The sequence below is a fragment of the Lissotriton helveticus genome, chromosome 2_1 (genome assembly GCF_964261635.1).
Source record: "Lissotriton helveticus chromosome 2_1, aLisHel1.1, whole genome shotgun sequence".
NCBI lineage: Eukaryota > Metazoa > Chordata > Amphibia > Caudata > Salamandridae > Lissotriton > Lissotriton helveticus.
This window is the reverse complement of record NC_136059.1, coordinates 1975391385-1975414206: the sequence shown is the minus strand read 5'-3', so window position 1 is coordinate 1975414206 and position 22822 is coordinate 1975391385. Positions and strand designations below refer to the sequence as shown.

Sequence of the window (22822 nt, the reverse complement as noted above, 5' to 3'; positions counted from 1 at the left end):
TCCTGACTCGACGTGTGTTGATTTATTCTTTCCGCTTTTCGTCTCAAGTACGGGTAAGACAGCCTGCCTTCGAGCACATGTCATGTCACTACAATGCTAATGAGGTTTATTGACAGACACTTTTTCATTTACAGAAATTATATCGCGCTTGGGTAAGCGTTTTTTACAACAATGGCTAATACATTTTTTATCACAATTATTGGGCCATAAGGACTCCATTAAGGCACCATATCATTGATGGACCTTTGGTGATTACTTGGCAGGTTGCACTAAGGCCTACACGGTTTATTTACATATCGTTTCATGCATCACTTCTGTTTTGTTCACTGATACGTTGGGTGTGATCTTTTCTCCTCTTCGGGATCTTATGCCTGTTTCAATAGCAGCGCATTTTTCTTAAGTCAAATCTTTCACTTTCGTACTTCAACACGACAGGTTGGGTTCACCTTTTTTCCTCTTCAGGATCTCATGTCTTTTTTTAAATAGCAGCACATTTCTCAAGCTCCATTTTTCTATTTCGTTATTTAAGAGTGCGAATTCCAGTTGCATCAATATGTAACCAAAACATAATTGTGTCGTAGATCGCTTTGGAGGACTGCAATACTGTTCTAATCCTTATCGCAAGGACTCTATATTTATCCCATGACGAAGGGTTCAGGCAAGAAACCGAAATGCATTGGGATTGTTACTGTTTGTAAAAATTATATGCATTGTATTTAGATTGTTATAGAACTTTATCATATGTATAATTTTGATGTTGAAAGCAAAATTTGAAATCAGAGTAGATTTCATTGTTATAGATATCGATATGTTGATGAAATTGTTTTGAAATATAAAAACAATACGCACAGGTACAATTTGTGATACATTTTTTTTTAACAATTATGGCACACATCATGGGAAATTAAATTTGTCCAAAAGCTGTGCTCTATCTAGGCTGTGGTGTTCCTACAGCCCTTGTGTGTATTTTGTTACAGAAAGAGTGGGGGGACCCATCTCTTAACAAGGTAGATGCACGCACATTCTCAAAAAGTGTACTTTTACTTACAAGTTAGGAGAAGTTGAAAAAAACAACGAGTGCAGTTACACTACTCATTGCAATGGACTGCTGCAGTCCATGCCGTGCTGGTACTGGGGTGCATACAGACAGAGGGACACAACATGTGCCCCCCTGCATGCACCCTATGGTGCAGAAGCATAAGGGGGCCCTGCACGCCCCCTTTTTTTTCTCACTGCCACACTTTTCATAGGGGCGGCTCCTTTGCATTGAGAACTGTCACCCCACTGGCTCAGACTCAGCAGTTGCAAAATAAAACAATATACTTTAATCATTTTATTTTTCATTTGCTGGCTCTGAGCCAGCGTGTACACAGAGTTGCGGCCCAGAGCCATGAGGGGGTGGAGGAAGACTAGTGTGTGAACTGTGTTTGGCCTGCCATCTCAGGCTAGCCAAAACACATGCTCACTAAGGTTTCTCCAACCGGGCTGTATTGAACTGCCGGGTTGGAGAAACAGCACAGACTCCCTATGCTGAGCAAAGCATCAAAGCAGCCCGCTTAGGCCAATCCCTGCGCAGCTCTAATAGCATGAAAGTAGAGCGGGGATTGCACAGGGAGTCCATTCGGCTGTCCCAGTGTCTGCTGCGACCAGGAAGCAGCAGAACACCGATGAGCGATGCGGCCGACAGCTTCAGGTGTTTTTTTGTTTTTAAATTATTAACCCCTCGCGCTTCCCCGCACACCCCCTCCATGAAAGGTATGGCAGTGAGGAAACTCATAATAGGCTTGGCGGAGCCGCAACGGCCCCGCCAAGCACACTGCGGCCTCAAGACCACCACACCAATGCCAAGGATCTCTAATCCCTGGAGGTTGAGGTGGTCCAAGGGTGGCCTGTCTGCCCTGGTAGTAATAGGGCAGTCAGAAAACTGCCACCGCCGTGCCCCCATGGGTCTGGCGGTTAATGGACCGCTGGACTCATAATAAGCCCCTAAGGCAAAATAAGGAAACATGATAATTAAAATCTTTGTCTGAGAACTGCATAACTAGTGGAGAAGACGACTATGGTTACATAAAAATCTAGAACTAACCTTATGAAGATTATGGCACGTAAACGGGGAAGGACCAGAGGAGAAGAAAAAAGTAGAGAAAACTGCCAAGAGTGAGAGTATTTGATGCAATCACAGAGGAAATCCATAAAAAAATATATAACTCAAGTGGAGGAAAATTCTGAAAGTGAGATTATCAAAATGAAATCTGGCAGCGATTATATGATTTTAGAACAGTGATAAAAAGAGTAGCAAGACGGGGGAGTATCAAGATGAATACTGCAGCAAGAACAATATTATAAAGATCCTACTGTACACTGACCTGGTGTCACATACAACACAGAAAAGAAGACATTTTAGTCCGGGGTGAGGAGCAGGCCTGACCTTTTCAGGGAAGTTTGTTATGACTAATCAGGGAAAAGAAAATGTGGTCTGATAATCTGGGTTTCTATATTTTTTGTTTAAGATAAGTAGGAAAGCAGGAGGAAATAGAAGAAAAAATGGCTGAATGTGAGGTGATAGCAGAGTTAACATCATATTTGATGTTTGGAATGACTCATCTGTAAAATCCCAAGCTACATTTATGCAACAGTTGTATAGTTCCAGAGGGGGCCCTGTCTATAAGGAAGAGTATAAAGATTGTGATAGTTTAAATCCGGCATCTCCGAGTAGCTTTTGAGCTACTATTAGCTCTCCACTTATCGGTCAGTAACTCTCCTGTGAACATCCCAGTCTTCTCAATTGGAACATTTTGCTTGGCTAAATTAACATATATATGACAAAACTGTCTTCCAAGACATATTTGATTCTGCTTGATAAATCGTCTGCGGAGACTTATTTCTAATATTTTAACTTTTGTGCCAGGGGAACTGAAGCGGGTATGCATTACCTACTTATAGGCATTCTAAATTGACAGAGCCTTTTTTACATTACTGCTGGTAACCCTGCTAATCTACAGAGGTGATCACTGCTGGTAAACTTGGACAAGTTTGGTACTAATGTTCACTTGCCTGATGTGTTCACTGTTACACCACTAATGATATTACTAACTCGCGATGATTTTCATTTAACATAAATAGCTCTTTTTACACAGAAGGTTGGAGACCCCTAGTTGAAATGTTCACAGTTGTATCTGGCCACCCACCATTTGTATTGTTGCAATCATCATTTGGTTAAGTGAATGTTCACCTTCTTACATCTCACAAGAACATAACAAGCATTTACAATGCAATGGTTTTGCCTTTGTTAAAGTTAGAGCTATTGGCATTGCTCTTGACATTATTTTTATTTATGTTTTTTTTAACATAAATAAATGGCATTGTCATTTACAATGCCACTAGCTTTATCTCTCGCAAATGACACACACAAACACACACAGAGCCCCCCACACACACAGCCACACAAAGCCCCCCACACACACAGCCACACAAAGCTTCCTACACACACAGCCACACAGAGCCCTCCACACACACACCCACACAGCACAAGCGGGCAACAGGGGCACACGGAGGCACAAGCAAACCACTTCATAAAGATATACTGAACTCTAGCTACAAACTTTAATAGAGCCACCCGCGACCAACTGCATCAAAGAGATTAAATACAACCCAGCGTCCAAGGCAACCAATTTCTACGTACTGCAGATTTAATCCACAGCATCAAATAAAGCAGGTTCTCTCCCATGTCCAAGTTGAAAACCTTATTACAAGCCAGCAATGAGACAGTACAATTTAAGAGAACACTGAAATTTACCTGCAACCAAATTTCAGGAAACCATAGCTAAATAGTTTAATTCGGTAGCAGCAGATACAAAATAGCATGGCCAGTCTAGCACTGTACCTCAGGATACATGTAGGTCTCACACTATAAATTTGAGGGATTCTGTCCCCCTTGGACACGGCCGGCATGGTGCTGGTGGGGAACGACGGAGACGGCAGCGGGGCTAGGGCTGTGGAACGGGGCCGGGAAGCAGCGGAGGAAGATGAGGGAGGCAGGGGGGCGGGGTTACAGCAGAACGCGCAGAGCTTCTGAGAACTGTGACAGGAACTACACAAACCAGATTGCACATATGGACGTGGATACGCGCCACCGCTATAACCATGTTAGAGTCAGGCAAATGCTTTCTAGTTTGTCATTTTCTCCGTTAGTATAAGGGCGTGACCAATTAAACTGACAACCCGGCAGTTTTACCGCCTGACCTTGAGATGGCAGCCATCGACGATAGCTTGCACAGGCACCAGAAGAATGTTTATATAGAACAAAGAAACTTGCAAATGCCTTCCATCAGCGAGGCCAACCCAAAGCAACGACCGCGTTCCCGGCCAATCAGACACATTAACAGGAGGATGCATACCTCGCACTAGGCTCGCCAAGCGCTTCGAAACGCGGCCTCGGTTGAAATGCCCCGAACGCCAGCGTCTACACCACCCGGCCCGCTCTCCCTCCCAATGTCCCAAAAAACCTCCGCTCCTCATCTCCTCCCGCCATCGCAGAACACCCGCAAGCAGACCCCCGAGCACAGCACTCACCGCAAACCGAGGGGAAAAAGGCAGCCAATCACCGCGCAGGTCGCCCGGCGAGCCTCCCGCAGCCTGAACCAATGGTAGCGCGGCTCCCGGGTGACGTCAGCGGTTGTTCCCTCGGCTTCTCCGCGGCCCCGGGGCTGCGGCGGTGATTTTCACGGGCAAAACGGCTGTGCACACGACGGCCGGAGCAGGAAGGCGGGCATCAGGAAACAAGCGGGAGGGGGCGGGAAAGGGGGAGGAGAGACGCAGCGCCATTGCGAGGCCAGCATCAGGAAACAAGCGGGAGGGGGCGGGAAAGGGGGGTAGAGAGACGCAGAAGTGCCGGCAATGCCGGACCAGATTCGGGGGCGTTCCCGGCTTTCGGCTGACGTCGCGTGACGTCGGCAAAAGCCAAAGAATCTCGGGAACGCCCCCGAATCTGGTCCGGCATTGACGGACAGGCCCCTCGTCCAATGGCTATGCTCCATTTATGGAGCCAGCCAATAAATGACGAGGGCCGACCCAAACCCACACTACAGTTCTCATTAGGTTTTCGCCTGCGCGAAAAAGCTGCGCAGAGCGCAGCTTTCGCCAGGCAAAACCTAAAAAAGACTCTGTTGAGATGGATATATACTCTTCAAACTTTCTTATCTGCGGGAATGTTAGCTTGTAGAAGACTGGAATTTTCCTAGCTCATTTTGTATGTTGTTAGGACATAAAACAAAAAACAGATTTAAACATAAAGAAGGTCACTCACTCTCTGTAACAAACAGAGTCACCCCTGAGAGCGTGAAGTGAATCTTCAGGATATTTTTATGAAAAAGAGATAAAGTAGTTTCATAGCTAATGAGTGAAAAAAAGTCAGAGGTTTAAAGCATGAAGAAAAGCAGACTGGAAGGCCTGACAGAAGGATTAACCATGTTAATTCGTACCCTGTTTAAAGTGTTCATTTTTGCTGTTTTCGGTGTTAATTTTTGTGAAATTAGATGATATTTTTCTGGTGTGGTCTTAATTTATGAAACTCAACGAAAAAAAGTTTGTGACAGACAATTTGATTTTTTGGATCATTTCGGATTTTTGCATGCATTAAAAGGTGGGGATATATTATCTGGAAGGGCCAGTCACCTAGCTCACATTGCTAAACAGGGCACTGGTGAATTGTGGCAAGTCAACTTTCTAAAATGTCCCTTTCTGCCTAACATCTTGCAAAGATATCTCTAAGGTGAAGTGGCACGATGTTGTCTGGCTAAATATCTGAACAATAGTTCCTGGACACAAGTTTCACAGGCAAAAGGTGATTTTGAAGCAATTAGTTCTAAAGAAATAAAATTGTCTGAACTGAAATTTACTATGTCAAGTTTGTACACGGATGGTGGAGCCTGTTCTGAGTTAGGGCCTCATTCTGATTTGCCCCAGATCCTGGATCAGAATCACAGTCACTTTGTGCTTGAATTGGAATTGCAACTGGTACTCTATCTGTGCACAACGCAGGGTTTGCATCCACAATTTGTGCCACGTAAAATTGGCCACAAATAGTGCAGGCAAAGTGTGCTAAATCAGTTTTTGCATCTCAGAAATGGGGAAAAACATGTGCAATTAGCACGTAATTCTCGTTTACGAGGTCCAAAGTTGACTGAATAGTAAATCGCTCATCTTAATGTAGATATTCTAAATGATGAGGCGCAAAAAATGGAACCGATATGCTACCCAGGTAACACGGTTATAAAGGAAGAAGACAAATTGGCATTTGGAGATTTGTGGGCTGACTTCATGACCAAATGGTTCTCTCAAGAAACAATGGTGCACAACAGACTACAGCTGAATTTTTTACCCAAGGAAACATAGGGCACTGATATCCTGCACAATAAGGAGGACGTTTGTTATCATATTCTGTTATAGTGAATATGCAAAATTATCAAATAATGTGTGCAGAAAAGGCAGATGCTGCAAAAAAGGAAATTATTTAAGCAACTTCACAATACCTGAGTTTACTCAATATGCCTATTTTTATTTCATAATATAAATAAAGGATTAACACGCAAAAATATGGGAACTCTGGAGGTGTCTTTTATGATGGACCAGTTTCCCCAGTTTCAGAGCCTAATAGCCCTCAGGGTAGTTTTCATCTTTGGTTTATGGTCTCATGCAAATATGGGAAATTTAGCAAACCAGGAATTATTCCCCAGTGACTAGTGCAGAACAAGTTTGAGGTTCTCTTGCAGCTGGATCTGAATCATCGACTCAATATTGGTGAATAAAGTTCCTCCAGCTGCAGGGACCATCTGATCAGGGTGAGAGTCACTGAAATGGAAAAAAAGAGAGGCTGCCTCTCAGCTGGCTCTTATGTCATGGAAGATTGCTGGTTTGGCTTCTGGGTTACAGGAACTGAAGTTGATAGAATTTGTTAGCTGGATCCATGTCATGCTACTACAAGACAGGAGGGCCACTGAGGTCTTTCATCTGGATGGGCTTCAGTCTTACATTGTCTCTGCTGCACACCCTGTGAAGGGGCACGAAGTGGGTGGCCTTACGATATGGGTATCTCTGGCTATCCCTTGTATTGTCACTCTCTTGCACTGACAATCCTCCAACTTTGTGGGCATTGCTTCTGGGGATCCCAGATGAGTCCTGGGTCTAGCCGTTACTTATCACACAATTTTTTTGGGATGGGTTCTATTTCCATATCTGGCCAAGTAATTAGATTTTTTTGGATGGATAGGACAACGAATTAAATTTAGAAGATATTGTGCCTCCCTCCCTTGCTATTATGAACAACTTTAATACAAACATAGGTAAAGTCAAAAAATCATGTTTTGTCTTTATGAGCCAGTAATTGTGGTCATTCATCCTGAAGCCATGGGGGGTGAATCACATGATTTATTTTCAAGGGACCTACCTGACAGATTTTATCTCTTATAATTGGAATTGCTGTTCTGGAATTTACCCTCCAGACATGCCCACATGCTTTACTTTTGTGGGGAGAGGACACCCTTATTCACTTATCACTCCTTAGTTTCCCGTGGTCTTTTTGAATTTATATATTCTTTTGAAATTCGAATCTGACCTGAAAGTGATCATAACTCTACGATCTTGAACATTGATTGCCTTGAATACATACTCTCTATTAAAGCAATAGGTCCTGGGTCTAAGCAGGATACCAACTCTAATGAAGGAATCGGAATCTAATGGAGATTTAGCAGCTCTGATGTGTAAAGTGGTCAACGCTACCAAACAGGGCTTTATGATTCGCATAGACATGGAGGCAAGTGATGAGGTGGCCCTACGAGGATTCAAAACTACAACCACCGGCATTTCAGATTCACTACAGTCCAACCCATCATAAAAGCCAAGCTCTTAGCAACCAAAGTGGTCTAGTAAGTAGTAAAGTTGAAATGTATCTTTGCACTGCAGCCATAACTGTTCAGCAAAATCAAACACTGGCACCAGCGAAGAGACTTCGGTATGAAGTAACTAATCAAGGCAAACAGGGATAACAGGAGATTTGCATGATCAGAGCTTCAGGAGCTGAATATTGGTCATGATTCTGAGAAGATGTTTTGGAGAAGGGCTTATTGCTGGGCACAAGATAACTGAGTAGATCAGGCTCTTGAAGTTGTGGTACCTGCTGACCGATGGCTTTCACATTTTTATTAATCTATATAAGGATGGGTAAATAACTAAGAAGGTTGCATTACACGAAGGAGCAAATTACAATGTGAGCTTACTCTCTAGCAGGCCCATAAAGCCATCAGAACCTAGCTAGCAGTGGGAATAAAAGAGCCCCGGATAAGGCGTTATAACTCTAGACAGTTAACAGGTCAATGAAGATCTATAAATAGATCTGCTATTTAGAGTAAAGGCATGCACCACCAAATAGGTATTCTGACTGATTAACAATTTGGTTTAAAAAAAAAAAAAAGACATTGGCAAGCGGAAGCAAAGTTGAATCTAGTTACGGTAAAGTGTAAATATGATGTCTGTTTAAAAGAAAAAAAATCCTTACTCTAGTATGTACCTGTCCGAGTTTAAAATGGTGGACAGAACGAAGCTGTGGGCCATTTGGCTGCTTCAGTTAGCCGTGTTGCAAAATGACCTTAGTGCATCTGTGCGATTTGGCCCAGGGAGGACAACACATCCTTTTTCGGCTCTAATAGAGGTGTTAGCAAGAGTGCATTTCAGCACCATTCCTTTTCACACTCTATGGTCATCAGTTGGAGTTCGAGCTGGTGGGGAAGGGTGTTGATATCTTCCTCTGTTTCTACATGCTGTATAGGTGTTTTTCAAGATAATAGAGACTGCATACATGTGTGCTTGCTACAGGTAATGCTTGGTGTAATATCAGGGAAATGTGTTTTGCAAGATAAGGGAGACTGCATCCTAAGGGATACTTGCTGTCAGGCCCACCACGATAAAAAAAACATACAATGACCGGTCAGACTGGCTTTTCTGGCACTGTGGATTTTCCCTGCAGGCCTGTCTGACCCTGGAACGGATTGTAAAGTGGAATAGTTTGAAGCTAAGTGTGAGAGGGAAGACATAAAACAAAAAAGTTGGACAGCCAATCGAGTGTGCATTCTAGGGTCCTCCGACCAGCTGTGTGACAAAATGGAACCCACTTTCAAATTCGTATCTAATAATTTATTTTATTTCTATCTGCAGAGCAAAAAAAAAAAAAGTTTTAATAATCGCACCAGTAACTGCCTCGAACTTTGAATACAGCAACACTATGTACCAAAGTCTCCACATTCAACTTATAAGAAAACTGTAAATAATACACGTCCATAAATTCGTTGTTCTGTTAGCAGAAGGCCGGAGAGACCAAATAAATGTTGCAGTAGACTATTGATAAACTCCATGCACGGTCTGCGTGGTCTACTTAGATTTTTGAGTCAAGCATTGGTTGAATATCCCAACTTGTCCCACCTTCTTGTCAGCTACATTGCCAGACTTCAGTCTCCATCTGCATCACTGTTTTCAGGTACCCAAGAGGAGAGGAAGGCGAGGCAAGCGCTGGTGCTCAGCTGTAGAACAGATTGCCATTAACAGTAAGCAAGCAAATTCAAGCTGTTCCAAGTGCTCAAACTGCATCTTTTTTATTTATTTTTTATTTATTGAGCGCGGTTGCTGCCCGCAGGCGTCCAAGCGCTGGGTTGAGGGGAACGTGACTGGAAGGAGCTAAGGTACATAGGATTGAGCAAACAGTAGTGTTTTTAGATTTTTCCGGAATGCAAGTAGGTCTGGATTGGACATTGGATCTTTTTCTGTCTGCTTTTCAAGCAATTTCTGTCTGCTTTTCAAGCAATTTCTGTCTGCTTTTCAAGCAATTTCCATTAGCTTCTCCTGCTTTTTAGCTAATGCTTGTTTCCCTACACACGCGCATCTGCCAGGATCTTTTTTTAAGTGATTTTGCTTCCAAGTACACCCCGACGCATCCCAAAATGCTGCACATGGGGCAGTCAAATCGCAATGGGCAGAAACTCTCATTGCCTGAGGTAAAGCGGAAGGCCTATGGTTTGTAACTGACACAGCAGACACAGAACTCGCCGCACGCGCCAAGCATGCGCAGAGCAGCCGTGCAACAAAAAAATGAAATTATTAACCAAATGTAGTCATTTCGAATTTCCCAAGTGGAATAGAAAAAAAACCCACAAAATGTAGATAGAGGAGTTCAACGGTAGAAATAATAATAATAATTAAAACTAGAGGAGGAAAGCCGTGAGTGACGCACATCTCCTTTAGATTTAGAGTTGCTATGGTTACCACTGCTATGCCAAGCTGAAAATTCGCATTATACATAAAACATACGTGAAAAACCGTTTAACTCCTGCCGAGACCCTGTGAAAATCTTAGTACAGCACTGGAAGTATTTTTACATTCTCCGTTTTCTCATGTGGAAGAAATTCAAAATAAAATGGGCAATATTTAGAAGGAGACTTATATTTTGGTCCTATCATATTCCAAGAAAAGCATATTTTGAAGGTCAGGGAGCCCTTTCTTGTAATTTATTTTCAGAGTCCTAGTACCTTTGGTAACCGACCTCTGCTGTTGCCTTGCAGCTCCTAGCAGCCTCAGGCCTTATCTTAGACGGCGTGGTTTACACGTCCTTGAATCCTTGGCTAATGGCTGGATCGATGTATACTCTGCTGGTAATCTTTACCTTTGGTCAGCAGTTCGATGGTGTCCTCGGACACATCTGCTCGTGACAGCAGGTGCTGCTGGGCCTGCAGAAGTAGTCTAGGGAAGTCCTTTTCCACCGATGCAAACTGCTCAATTTTATTCTTCACAGACGCCAGCACCTAAAAGGGATAAAGCAACAAATGGATATGGGTGGTTATTTCCTTAATTTGAAATCATTTAAATGTTCTTTAACATCCCTGGCAATAGCTACAAAGTGTTGAAAAGTTTCAATGTCCCTCCTTCCTATTTGGGGCACTGTGATAAGCAAGGCGAGTTAACCAACTGTAGTTAAACAATACACTAGTCCCTATGCTGTATGTCATAACCAATAGACAAAGGTGCAAGAATAAAAGAGACACCTACAAAAGTTGAATGTGAGATACATGGGGATTTTAAATCGAAGAACTGGAGTATATTTCTGCTTGATCTCTTAGGTGAACTAAAAAAATGGAAATACTGCAGAGGCACCTTTTTGATGCTGGCGCCCAGCACAGTTTATCTATTATTGGCAGTAGACTGAATTTAAGTTACATATATGTTAGTTAACTAAGCATGTGAATACGGTTGGTTTTAGAACAGAAGTCCCCTCTTAAGCTCGCTTTGTTGAAAAACACCGGTGACTCTACAACAGCACAGGAAGTTTACATTCTGTTTGCAGATATTGACCATTGTTTGACAATTATGCACATAGTTCTCGGATTTAGTACATCAATAAGAATTGTGCTGGTGTGTGCAAAGTGCTGTGGTTGTTCTACTTTTCCCTTCACATGCACAAAATCGTATGCCTCACTTCTCCATATTGGTTGATATCTTAGTCAAGGTAGAGACCTGTGTTAGTAACCAACAGTGCTTGCATCAAAACAGTAAAAAGGGACTGTTAAAAAACATTATACACAGGCTAGCCTTGGAGGCCACACCCTGTATGACCTAGATGCAGACCACCCCATTAATAGGAGGATTTTACTGGTTACTTGGGCTGTGGTCTCTGGTTGCTGCAATAGCATAAAGGAACACCACCGTTTTTTGCAGTGTTGAAAGTTGTCTCCTTGCGCCTTATAGCGAAATTCTGGTTCTGTGACTTCTCAAGAGATTCTGAACAGTTCACCTGTTTTGCTGATTTACCAACAAGAATAGCGTAGCTAGCTTTGGTAGGTAAAACCCAGACTTGGTGGTTGCATCTCATGTGTATTTTGTATAGAGTTTTGGTCGCCTTAAATAAAAGTTTGGGCAGGTTTTTTTCATGGGTGCCAGCATCAGACTGAATCCTGGGTTGGATGCATTGAATAGGGGTTATTGAGGTTTTGGTTTCCTTAAATGGAGGGGTGTGTCTGAGTTATTGGTTCTGGAGAAGTTAATAAGTAGAGTCTTCAGAATTTGCCCAGATGTGGCAATTGATGTGTGTGTATCATGCAGTATGAGTCATGAAAAACGGGTAATTGTGTTCAGATATCTAAATGGAACTATTGGCTGTGGGGTGTTGGGGTGGAGTAGCTGCAGGATACCACACTGGTCAACTGAGGACTCCAAGTTCAGGGAGACTGACTGAAGACGTGGAACATTTTTGAAACTCCTGCAATGGAGGAGGGTGATGACAGTAAGAAAGTGACCTGCAGTAAAGGGATTGTCAGCAGATTTGTGTGCAATTAGATCCAACATTTTCCAAGTAACCACTGACCCCTTTCAAGGATACAGGTTCTACAATATGAACTCCCCAAATGTATCAACATGTACACACTCCAATACATTTCATGTTTTCTTTTAATAAAGTACTTCGTCAAACAGTACCAAGTTATCTACTTTGGCACCCATATACTTACTCATTTGCATAATTACTGCACTTAACTGTTTTTAAAGAAATGTAAACAGGTACAGCATTTCAGTTGCGACATTGGCCATTCATTTTCATTGTCTAAAAGGAGAATGTTGCAAGTAATTAGGGCCTGGTGTACAAAAGGGTTGTTCCAATTCTGTGTCTATGAGAAAATGTGTGTGGTTAGTAAATATGGACCTTAGCCACCCTCAATAAAGAAGCCACTGATTTTCTGACCCATCCTGAAGCGCTCTACTGAAATGGATATGGAAGCAACAAAAATGTATAGATAAAACACAAAGGTACGTAAACAAGGAAGCAGAGCAGCAGGTTCTGACGTAAATGAGGCATGCATGAGTACCTGGTACAAAGACCGCACGCTAGGCTGAAAGACCATGTTGGTGTTGAGCAGGAAGGAGCGGATTAAAGGCTGCGGGTAACAGGCCAGCTGCGTAATGATTCCAATGAGCAACAGGTTCACATGCAATGAATTGTCCAGCATGTTCTCCAACTTTGAGAGCACTACGCTAATGAACGGTCCTGTGGCAAAATAAATTTGAGAGGAAAGGAGGGTTTGTTAAGCATGAGTACTTGAAACAGGCTGTAGATAAAGGATAACGAAAAACATTTCACTGAAGTTTGGTTACTCTCCTGACTACTCCCCAGTGGCTCCCAGCAGTGGTTACCCTATCCATAACATCACTAGAACCTTGGCTGACCTGCCCATTTATTCCTTCCAGCATTTCCCCAGGGGGCAGAGCCACTGGAGGCTGGTTTTTGGAGGCAAGAGGGCCGCTGCTGTTGCTTTTGTTCCACAAGATTAGTTGCCGGAGGCACAGTGGGTGCTTTAGGAGAGAGAGGAAGAAGAGGGAGGAAAGAGAGCAAGGATCAGAAGAGTAGGGTAGCTATGAGTGGTGCAGCCGGTGCAGTGGCACAGGACCCAGATATGTGCGGTGGCCCAGGTTGTCTTGCAACAACAACAGTTTAATTTAACAGGCATGTTCAGTGATTATTTCTTCAACAGCACATTACCCTGCATCTGTGTCTACTCTTCCTTGGACGATGAAGGAGGAGCTCTATGGGGTGGGAGGTGTAGAGAAGAAAGGGCGAACCAGGAAAGAAGGTAGGCAAGGTAGAGGTTACACATTTTTGCAAAAAAAAATAGGGATGGGGAAGGAGAGGAAATGAAAATAGCCAAGACTAAAAATTATATTAAAAAAAAGGGGTAGAGACAGGATGGGGTATGGTGGAGAAAGAAAAACAGCGTGGAGGGAGATGGAAAATGAACAAATGGAGAGGGCACAGAGAAAAAGAAAGAGAAAACAATGCGCTATGGTGAAGCAGAGGATAAGGGAGAAATGGAAGACAGCCTGGAAAGAGAGAAAAATGAAAATGCCAAAATATTAGGGTGAGGAAAAGGAGAGAGAAGAGGGACGGAAGCAAGGATGAGACAGAAACGAGATAAGAATAAGAGGATAGGGAGGATTAAGAAAGGGGGCAGAAGTTAGGATGTCAACTGTATGAAGTCGATGACTGAGAGAGAAGGAAAAACAAGCTATAGATGTGAAAAGGAGAAAGGGCTTAGAGAGATTACAGGAAATTAAAAGAAGGCTGGTCAGAGAAGAAAGGTAGGATGCAGTTAAAAGAGAGGAGAGAATGAGGGTTTATCGAGTGAAGGAGAAGAAAAAGTGAGAAAAGGAAAAAGTATAAAAAGAACATGTGAGAAGTGGACATGAAGAAAAAGACAGAGGAAGGTGTAAATAGAAGGCAGTGAAGGTGGAAGAGTGGCATGAGGGATGAAGATAGGAAGTAGAGGTCAAATACAGGCAGAATAAGGAACCGAGACAACTGCAAGTGTACCTAGCATTGGTGCAGCTACTGTAGCAACACCAGTGCTCATAGGTGGGACGTGCTCGCTGCAGTACGGCCGTCTTTTAACACTGACTTTGGCGTGATGAGCTCAATTCTATCGCTTGCATTAGGGAACAGAAGGAACACTCTTATTAAGTCAGTGGATCGAAAGCAAGCAGGGCTGGTGTGAATATTTTTCTCAGGGTTGCTTTTGGTCCCGTCCGGTCCTGCATGTAACCTGGGTTTAATGCAGTTTCGTTCACTGTTGGGCACATTTTCTTAATGCTGACAGCCAGTGGCAGAGAAAGCAGTTTCAAAAGATATATCTATAGAACACTGTGGTCGTAGGAAGTGGCGGGACTTGCTATTCCTCTGTCAGGCCATGGAAAAGATTATACAATGTCAGAGTTTCCAAGATTGGCTTATTGAATGTGACATGCATACTCTTTGGTGACAATTATAAAGGCCCTTATTTACGGTGATTTGGGATAGGGCAACACAGCAAGTCATCTTGTTGGCTGCCCTTTGACAAAGTGAAAGGCCAGGAATGCACTGTATTTATGCAATATGGTTCATTCCTGACCCTTTTCCCTGTACTGGCACCGTTTCGGCTGCCTAGCACCAACAGATGCACCTTTGCACCATGTTTAAACATAACAAAATAATGAACTGATAGCATCACTAGGGGCCCGATGTAGGTCGCCAATTACCGGTCGGTAACGGCCGATTTCGGCTGTTACCGACCGGTATTTGGGATTTGGCATGTAGGTAGGCCTAATTTACAGAATCGGTATATTTACCGATTCGGTAAATTTACAGAATCGGTAAAATACCGAATCGGTAAATTTACCGATTCTGTAAATCAATATGTAGGTGGCACTGTAATCAGTGCCACAGGCCCGTACCGAATCATTATTTACCATTGAATACTATTCCATAGTAAATAACGAATTCCAGTGTACATGCACGTACACCTGTGCCATGTTGCACACAAGGGCATGTATGTGTGTCACATGGCACACAAGCCAGAAACAGGGGTGCAACAGGGTGTCAAAGTGACACCCTGTCCCCCTTGTAAAATCGGTAATTTTACCGATTCGGTAATTACCGAATCGGTATTTTCTATTGAATCCTATGGGCTTCAAGGCCCATCGGAATCAATGGCAAATACCGATTCGGTAATTACCGATTCGGTAATTACCGAATCTTACCGATTCGGTATTTTTACTGAATTTTTTACCTACATAGCAATTACCGAATAGTGAATACCGAATCGGTAAAATTCGGTATTTACCATTCGGTAATTTGCTATTACCTACACCTAGGCCTAAATGTGTTGTATTCTGCTGCATAATTAGCATTTTGTTTTCGCAGAATTTAGTAAATCCTGCTGCATAATTTGATCTTTCCTTGCTGTATAATTCCTGTGGCTCTGCCTATACCATGCAGCTCTTTGATGACAGTCCATAAATCACAGTGCTATATTAGAATTGTAATTTATGAACTGCAAGTAACAAAGATCTTTGTGACAAAAGCAAAGCACCACTGAGCTATCCACTTAAAATACAGTTATGTGATCTGCACAGTACACATTCTTTGAAGCAGGCATAGTAACCCTCTGCCCTACTTTATGATGAGTCTAAAACAGCCACCAGACAAAATTACGATCTGTCTCCAGCAGGAACATTAATCACCAAAGCTACCTCGACAATTTTATTGTTGCCTGAAAACTGCTGGACACACAAGGAATTTTGCAGCGGGTGCTTTGTTCTTTTTAAACCTGTGTTATTTCTAAACACCCCCCACCCCCGTCAGTGCCAGGTGAGGCTGCACCAGGCACATCGCCCTAGAGACAGTCCTCAGTCTAAAGATAGCACAGAGAAAAAGGTAGGTATGCATTTTGTGTACGAGAGAGTAACAAAGAGAGAGATCCAAAAGAGACGGTGAGGAAAAGACAGCACGAAGAGAGATCAAGAGAAAAAGCGAGAGAGGCAACACAGGCAAAGGTGACTGGCGGTATTTAAAAAAAGAGAAGAAAGACATCAAAAGGTAAGAGATAGGCAAATGAGCGGCAGCTGGGAAGTAGAAGGCGTGTTTCACAGGAAGACTTAAGCTGCTAGCCAAAAACATGCATGAACATTTCTAATCCTCATTATTTTCCACTCTCCGGAATCACCAGGACCCCTGATAACAGGTAATTCTGGGAGTGGAAAAAATAGAGGGTTTATTTTGGAGCACTCGTAATCGAGGCCTAAGTGCTAAGGAGGCTTTGCTCAGGGCGAGAAGCATCAATGGCATGAAAGAAGCCAAGCATTATCTGTGAGTCCAGCAACTGAGGAGCGCAAGCCTTTTATTTATGTTTTGGGTTTTAAAACATAAATAAAAAGGCATTGCCATTTACAATACTAATAGCTAATAAACTCTCGCTAATGCGAGACCTATTGTATTGCAATAAAGGGCCTTCTCGACTGCTTGTTAGATTGTAAGTATCAGAGAAAAAGACCAGCCTGCAACGTCTTCAAAGTAGTGATAAATAGTGCAGTGAAGATGATGTGTACGTGTTCTAATTACACAGACCCAAAGTATGAAGTGAGAGTTACATATGATCTGAGCTATAAACACTAACAAAGCACACCAACACCTTTTGCTCCGTGATTACACTGTTGCTGCTCAGGAGGAAGAGCGGGGGGAGGCTATTTTCTGCCCTCTCTGTGATTTGAGTGTGCAGTGTGGCATTGCGTAATGTCATTGCTATCTTTGGCCTAATAAAAACACTCCAGCTGTAGTAGGGCCTTGGCTTCACCTCCTGGTGCAGGGCGGACTGTGCTTTATGGCAGGCATGGAGGGAGGGATGGTCTTGGTTGCAGCTCTGGCCTCGTATAGTGCCCCTGCTATTACTAGTGAGCGAGAGGCGCTGATGTGGTGGTATTGGAAGTGGTGGTATTGGTGGTGGTGGTATTGGGGGTGGTGGCATTGGTGGTGGTGGTGGCATGGTGGTATTGGTGGTGGTGGTGGTATTGGTGGTTGTGGTGGTATGGTGGTGGCAGTATTGGTATTGGTCGTGGTATTCGTGTTGGTATTGGTGGTGCTGGTGGTATTGGTAGTGGTGGTGGTATTTGTGGTGGTATTCGTGTTGGTACTGGTATTGGTGGTGCTGGTTGTATTGGTAGTGGTGGTGGTATTGGTAGTGGTATTTGTGGTGGTATTGTCACTGATGGTGGGGGTGGTGGTATTGGTAGTGGTATTGGTGGTGGTAGTATTGGTGGTGGTGGTATTGGTAGTGGTATTGTTCGTGGTTGTGGTATTGGTGGTATTGTTGGTTGTGGTGGTGGTATTGGTGGTGATGGCGGTGGTGGTGATGGCGGTGGTGGTATTGGTGGTGGTGGTATTGGCAGTGGTAGTGATATTGGTGGTGGTAATGGTGGTGGTGGTGGTGGTATTTGTGGTAGTGGCATTGGTCTTAATAAAACAGGCTTTTCAAAACAACCCGTCAGGTGGCTTTAGTGCAGATGACATGTAACACAGATGTGTGGTTGAAAGCTTCAGCCCATTACCAAAGGATTATGTGCTACCTGGAATTCTCATGACTTAACTTGCTAATCATTTCTCAATCCATTTTACTTGGGGGATTGAAACAGACACGAGGTAATGCCTGGTTAAAGTGATTGAAAGGAGGTGCCGGTGAAACGGTGGAGGCTGTGCTGCTTAAAAAACACACAAGCAGGTTCAGCTGAAGCAGTGCATGTCCGGCCTGCAGTAGAAAAGCCCAATAAAGTAAATAGTGCTTACAGACTAAAAAACTGGTCCCGTGTAACAACCGAAGTAAAGGGGCCAGTCGCCATGGGAGGGTAGAAATGAAGACAAGGCCATACTAAGGAGGGGCTAACAAACCTATTAACGAATCTGAAGGCAGCATTTACGAAAGGCAATGACACAAGCCAATGAAAAATACGGAAGGAAAGTGGGCGTGGCTTCTCTCCCATACTCTACTACAGCAGTCTCACAGAGCGAGCAGCGTGTGCGCGCTGCCGCAAGTCTCGATCTAAAAAACCTTTAATGCTGGGATGTGGGTTCATGCGCCCATGTGTGTCTGTTTGTGCATGCTTCAGTTATTTTCTTCTTGTTTTTTTATGGTGGAAACTCAGTATGCTAAGCCCACTAATACAACTGTTCCATCCTACATAATCTGGCACAGTACAATAGATGTAGTCTCTGTAGAATGGTATGATTGCCGTGAGTTCTGCGACATGTATAATTTGTTACACATATAATTTTATTTTTTGTGAGGCAATATGATGTATATACGTTATACTAAAATGATTGGTGCATACTCTTTTATTGAGCATTTGGCATAATCCTTAGCAGTTCGACTGGTAGTTTGTCTTTTTTTGTTATTAAGATGTACTTATACATTTTTTTTAAATTAAATGCAATGAAGCAGTTTAATTTTAATGGGGGCATAAGAAAAGGCAGAACCTGTTTCTGGGAAGAAGCAGGTCACCCTTGAATTGCCGTGGGCTCCATTCCTATGCAGAATTTCTTTTGGAGAAGTATGCTATTTTTACATCACATCCATATCGAGATTTTGGACCCAACCAGATTTCCCAGACGGCCATAAATAAAAGGATGTAAAAGTCCATTAACTTAGAGGCTTTACCAGATACAACACCCAATTGCAAGTATACTTGCCTTCTGTAAAAGGTTGGGTGACTTCAATCAGATTGGGAAAACAAGACTGTATTCAGTCGTTAGGATAATTGTACAATTTCAAAGCAGTGTTGGTGTCTACAGAGCATTCCACCTTCTCTTTTTAGATATTTACTATTGCATTTTTGTTGACATTGATATTCATGGCTGTCATGCCAATAAGACCAGGTAAGGTAGCCTGCTGAAGATGCCACCTTCAAGGAGCAGCAAAGAGCACCATATTGCATCTGAAAGCTACAAACACAGTACTTTTTGCTGGAGTGAGATGCTACAGGAAAACTCATGTTGCCCGTAAATATTGCACCCTCCTTGCTGACATTGTTCTGCTTGGAGAGACTGAGACAATATCTGGTACTGGTTGAAGTGTGAGAACAGGTCAGGAATCCATTGTGTAAATCATAGATACATGTGGTAGTACGGATGTGTCTCATAAGTGCGTACTGACACCCACCAAAGACACAGGCGTATTGTTCATACACTTTGATCCTAAGGTGCATCTTTGATCTTCCGTGAGGCTGGTTTGCAACTTATGCAAACCATTAATTCTGGACCGCCAGACAACTCCTGCCTAGTTCATATTTCCTTATGGTGGCACCAATTATTTGTGCTCGTCTATGCCAGCTAATACATTCATCCAATAGGCCCAGTAAGCTGCTGGAAGAATGGAAATATCCACTATTAAAAAGCCAGCACTGGACCCTGCAATTCCAGGCAACTATCACCCCATTTTCCTTCTTCCATTCGGTCGTAAGGTGTCTAACAAGCAACTTTCTCAGACTATCTCTAACAATTTTTTATACAGCACCAGGCAAGTTGCCTTACGTCCATTTTACAGCACGGCGAATGCCCTCATTGCTATCCAAAATAAGTTGAGAATGATCTTGTGGCAAAGAGGGGTGGCAGCTCTCATAGCCCTCGAATTCTGCACCATCTTGGACACAGCTACTGTGTTCTGATAAACAGGGTGGAGAGTGTCAGGGTTTGCAAAGTGGTTGTGCTCCTTTCTGAAAGGTAATGGCTAAGCAGTACTCATGCCCTCACTCAGTTCTATCACCAAAACAGTCTCTTGTGGAGTGCCACAGGGATCTTTTTGGAGCCCTACACTTTTCAAACTTTGTCATTTCATTGGCTTTACTATGCGGATGAGACTCAAATCGGACTGGGAGGTCAAAGTAACGCTGCTCAGGAAACATTTTTTGCAATCATTAACGGCAGTTGTGAATTAGATGAATACACATTTTTTAAAAGTTAACTCACAGAAAACTGAGTTACTGATTCTTAGCATGTCTCCCTCCTGTTGGACTGCTGACTTTTACACAGACTTGTTAGGTCAGTGTCTGACACCAGTTCAATTGGTAAGAAATCTGTGTATAAGAATCTTTCTTTTTCTTCTCACATTGATATATTATCTGCAACCTGCTTTCATTACTTGAACACTTTAAGGAAAATTCTGTTGCCTATTCTCAAATCGACAGACTTTCCTATTGTCCACACACTAACAGGAGCTCGTTTGGATTATTCCAGTTCTCGTTTTACAGGCTTTCCAGCCAATTCGCCTAACAAACTCCAACTAATTGCGAACTGTGTTGCTCACCTACTTCATGGATTACTGTGACCTGCATATATCTCCGGGCACATGAGATCACGGCACTCGCTTCCAGTGGACAAACTTAATATTTTTAAAAGTCTATGTATTTGCTTTATTCTTTTCGGGTATGGAGTGGCTTTTCTCAAGTATCTGCTCTGATGGTGTCATCACTCCAGAACCCTTTGCTGTTCATCCGTCCATTTCCTGCAGAACCCTAAAACAAGGAAAGTCTGAAAAAATCATCTCGCAAATCCTTTGGTTTTCAGATGGCAACCCTTTGCAGCTCCCTTCCATTAAATGTATGTCGACAGACGAATCTATCTAGATTCAATAAACTCCTCAAAACATGAGAATTTACAGCTTTCATGCACCCATTTTGTTGAGTATCTATCAGAACTAAGACACCCTCGGGTAATCAAGCACTCTACAACTACTTAAAACTTTAAAAAGAAATCCTGTCTATATGCAAGTTGATGTGGCCACATCTGCCATTATTCATGCGTTCAATAGGCAAATGCAGGAGCAATAAGAAAGGTGAGCTACACACACATCCATGAAAGAGGGTCAGACTGTTTAAGAAGAGGGATGGATAAGGGTGCGTGAATCTGTGCATTAAGGCTCAGTGTGAGTGTAACTTCTGTTGCACATGACAACTAGCCATGTAGTCCAAATCCAGAGACTGAGGGTCTATGTAAATTGTGTTATAGCTCGGCTCCATAAGGACTCATGCAGGCATTAAGGCAGGAACTGGGGCAATATAAGAGTGTGAGATGTGGTGGGTGCCCCTTTGAAGTAACTTGCAGGAGGCTCTGTAAGGTTTTGTAACTCAACTGTTCCTAATGTAATGTAATGTAATGTAATGTAATGGTGTCTTGTAAAGCGCATGAATCACCCCACATGGGTATCTCCGCGCTGTAGACCGCTGGGGAACCCGTCCTGGCTTTCCCTGTGAGATGGTCCCTACTGGGTATCTCCAAGGTGAAACCAGGCATCCCCGGCGTATGTGGGGGGCCGTTGTGGAGATGAGGCAAGCTAATGCCCAGAGTTGCCGAGTGTGATCCCTGGTTAGAGTAGGCACCGAGGTGAGAATTATCGAGTCCACTGACCCTGGGTCACGACCCTGCCGTATCGGGAATTGAACCCTGGTCCCGGGCCGTCCTCTGCTTCCGGGTCTGCCGCCTCTAACCAGTGAGCCACACCACTCCACCACTAATCAGAGGCAATCACTTATAATCAAATAAGGGCACTTATTTGTGGAAGCCTCAATAGATGTGTTAATAAGCAAGGAATAATTAAGCTCATCTAACACATATTCACTGTTGATCCAATAGTTGCATTCCAATTACTGTAGGATCCCCATATTCAGATGGGGACATTCTCTAATGCGGCAGGACGGGTCGGTTCATATCGGAAGGTTATGGAACTATCCTAACCATGAATTATGTGTTGATCTGCATCGTGCAGTACGTTTAAAGAGTATCAAGTACGAATCATCAGATACACTTAAAGTTGTATACCCTGCCATTAACAGTCGTGACTGTGCACTTTTTTCACTGCAGTAACTCTGAGACCGTACATTTTAAACACAACTGATGGTATAATGTACTTTATACCAGGCACCTTTGAATATTTTACTTGGCATAAAAATCTTTAAATGCCAAATCAGCAGAACCATTCATCTGGATGTAGGGTGATTGACTGTATTTTTCACCAGTAAGTTCCTCGCCCATATAAGGAAGTATTATTGTGTTTAATATCATCACTGACCCAGTATTTATTTGCCTTCGGGTGGGTGTTGGGTGTGTATCGTTAGAAGAAATACCCTGCAGTTTGATATTTATAAATAGAAGTGTATTCCTTCATGAAGAAAAGTAGTGAGTCACCCCAGGCTGCTCACAGGCAACTGTCCAACTGGCCGAACTACCGCAACATTCTAAGAACCTTGTACTCACACAGGTTCCTTCCACACAGGAACCTAAGGCCATGAGCCTTGAAGGATGAGCCAGTACATACTCAAACGGAGGTACTAAATAAACTTACATTGTAGTATAACCATGATACTAAGATATTGCAGTATGCCATTCGAGAAATGTACAGTGAGGAGGGCCCAAGTATGTTGTAAATAATAGGTCGCCACATGG

At 43.1% G+C, this 22822-nt stretch overlaps 1 protein-coding gene across 3 annotated transcripts in view; it reads right to left on the bottom strand.

The window, feature by feature from the left end:
* Positions 1-22822, bottom strand: part of FHIP1A (FHF complex subunit HOOK interacting protein 1A) — a 512772-nt gene that overhangs the window by 38171 nt on the left and 451779 nt on the right. For all 3 annotated transcript variants that reach the window (XM_078676922.1, XM_078676921.1, XM_078676920.1), the window contains 2 exons: positions 12897-13075; positions 10706-10844 (listed from right to left, as the gene is read on the bottom strand). In XM_078676922.1, the coding sequence (XP_078533048.1) occupies positions 10706-10844; positions 12897-13075 (318 nt within the window). The remainder of the gene's footprint in view (positions 1-10705; positions 10845-12896; positions 13076-22822) is intronic.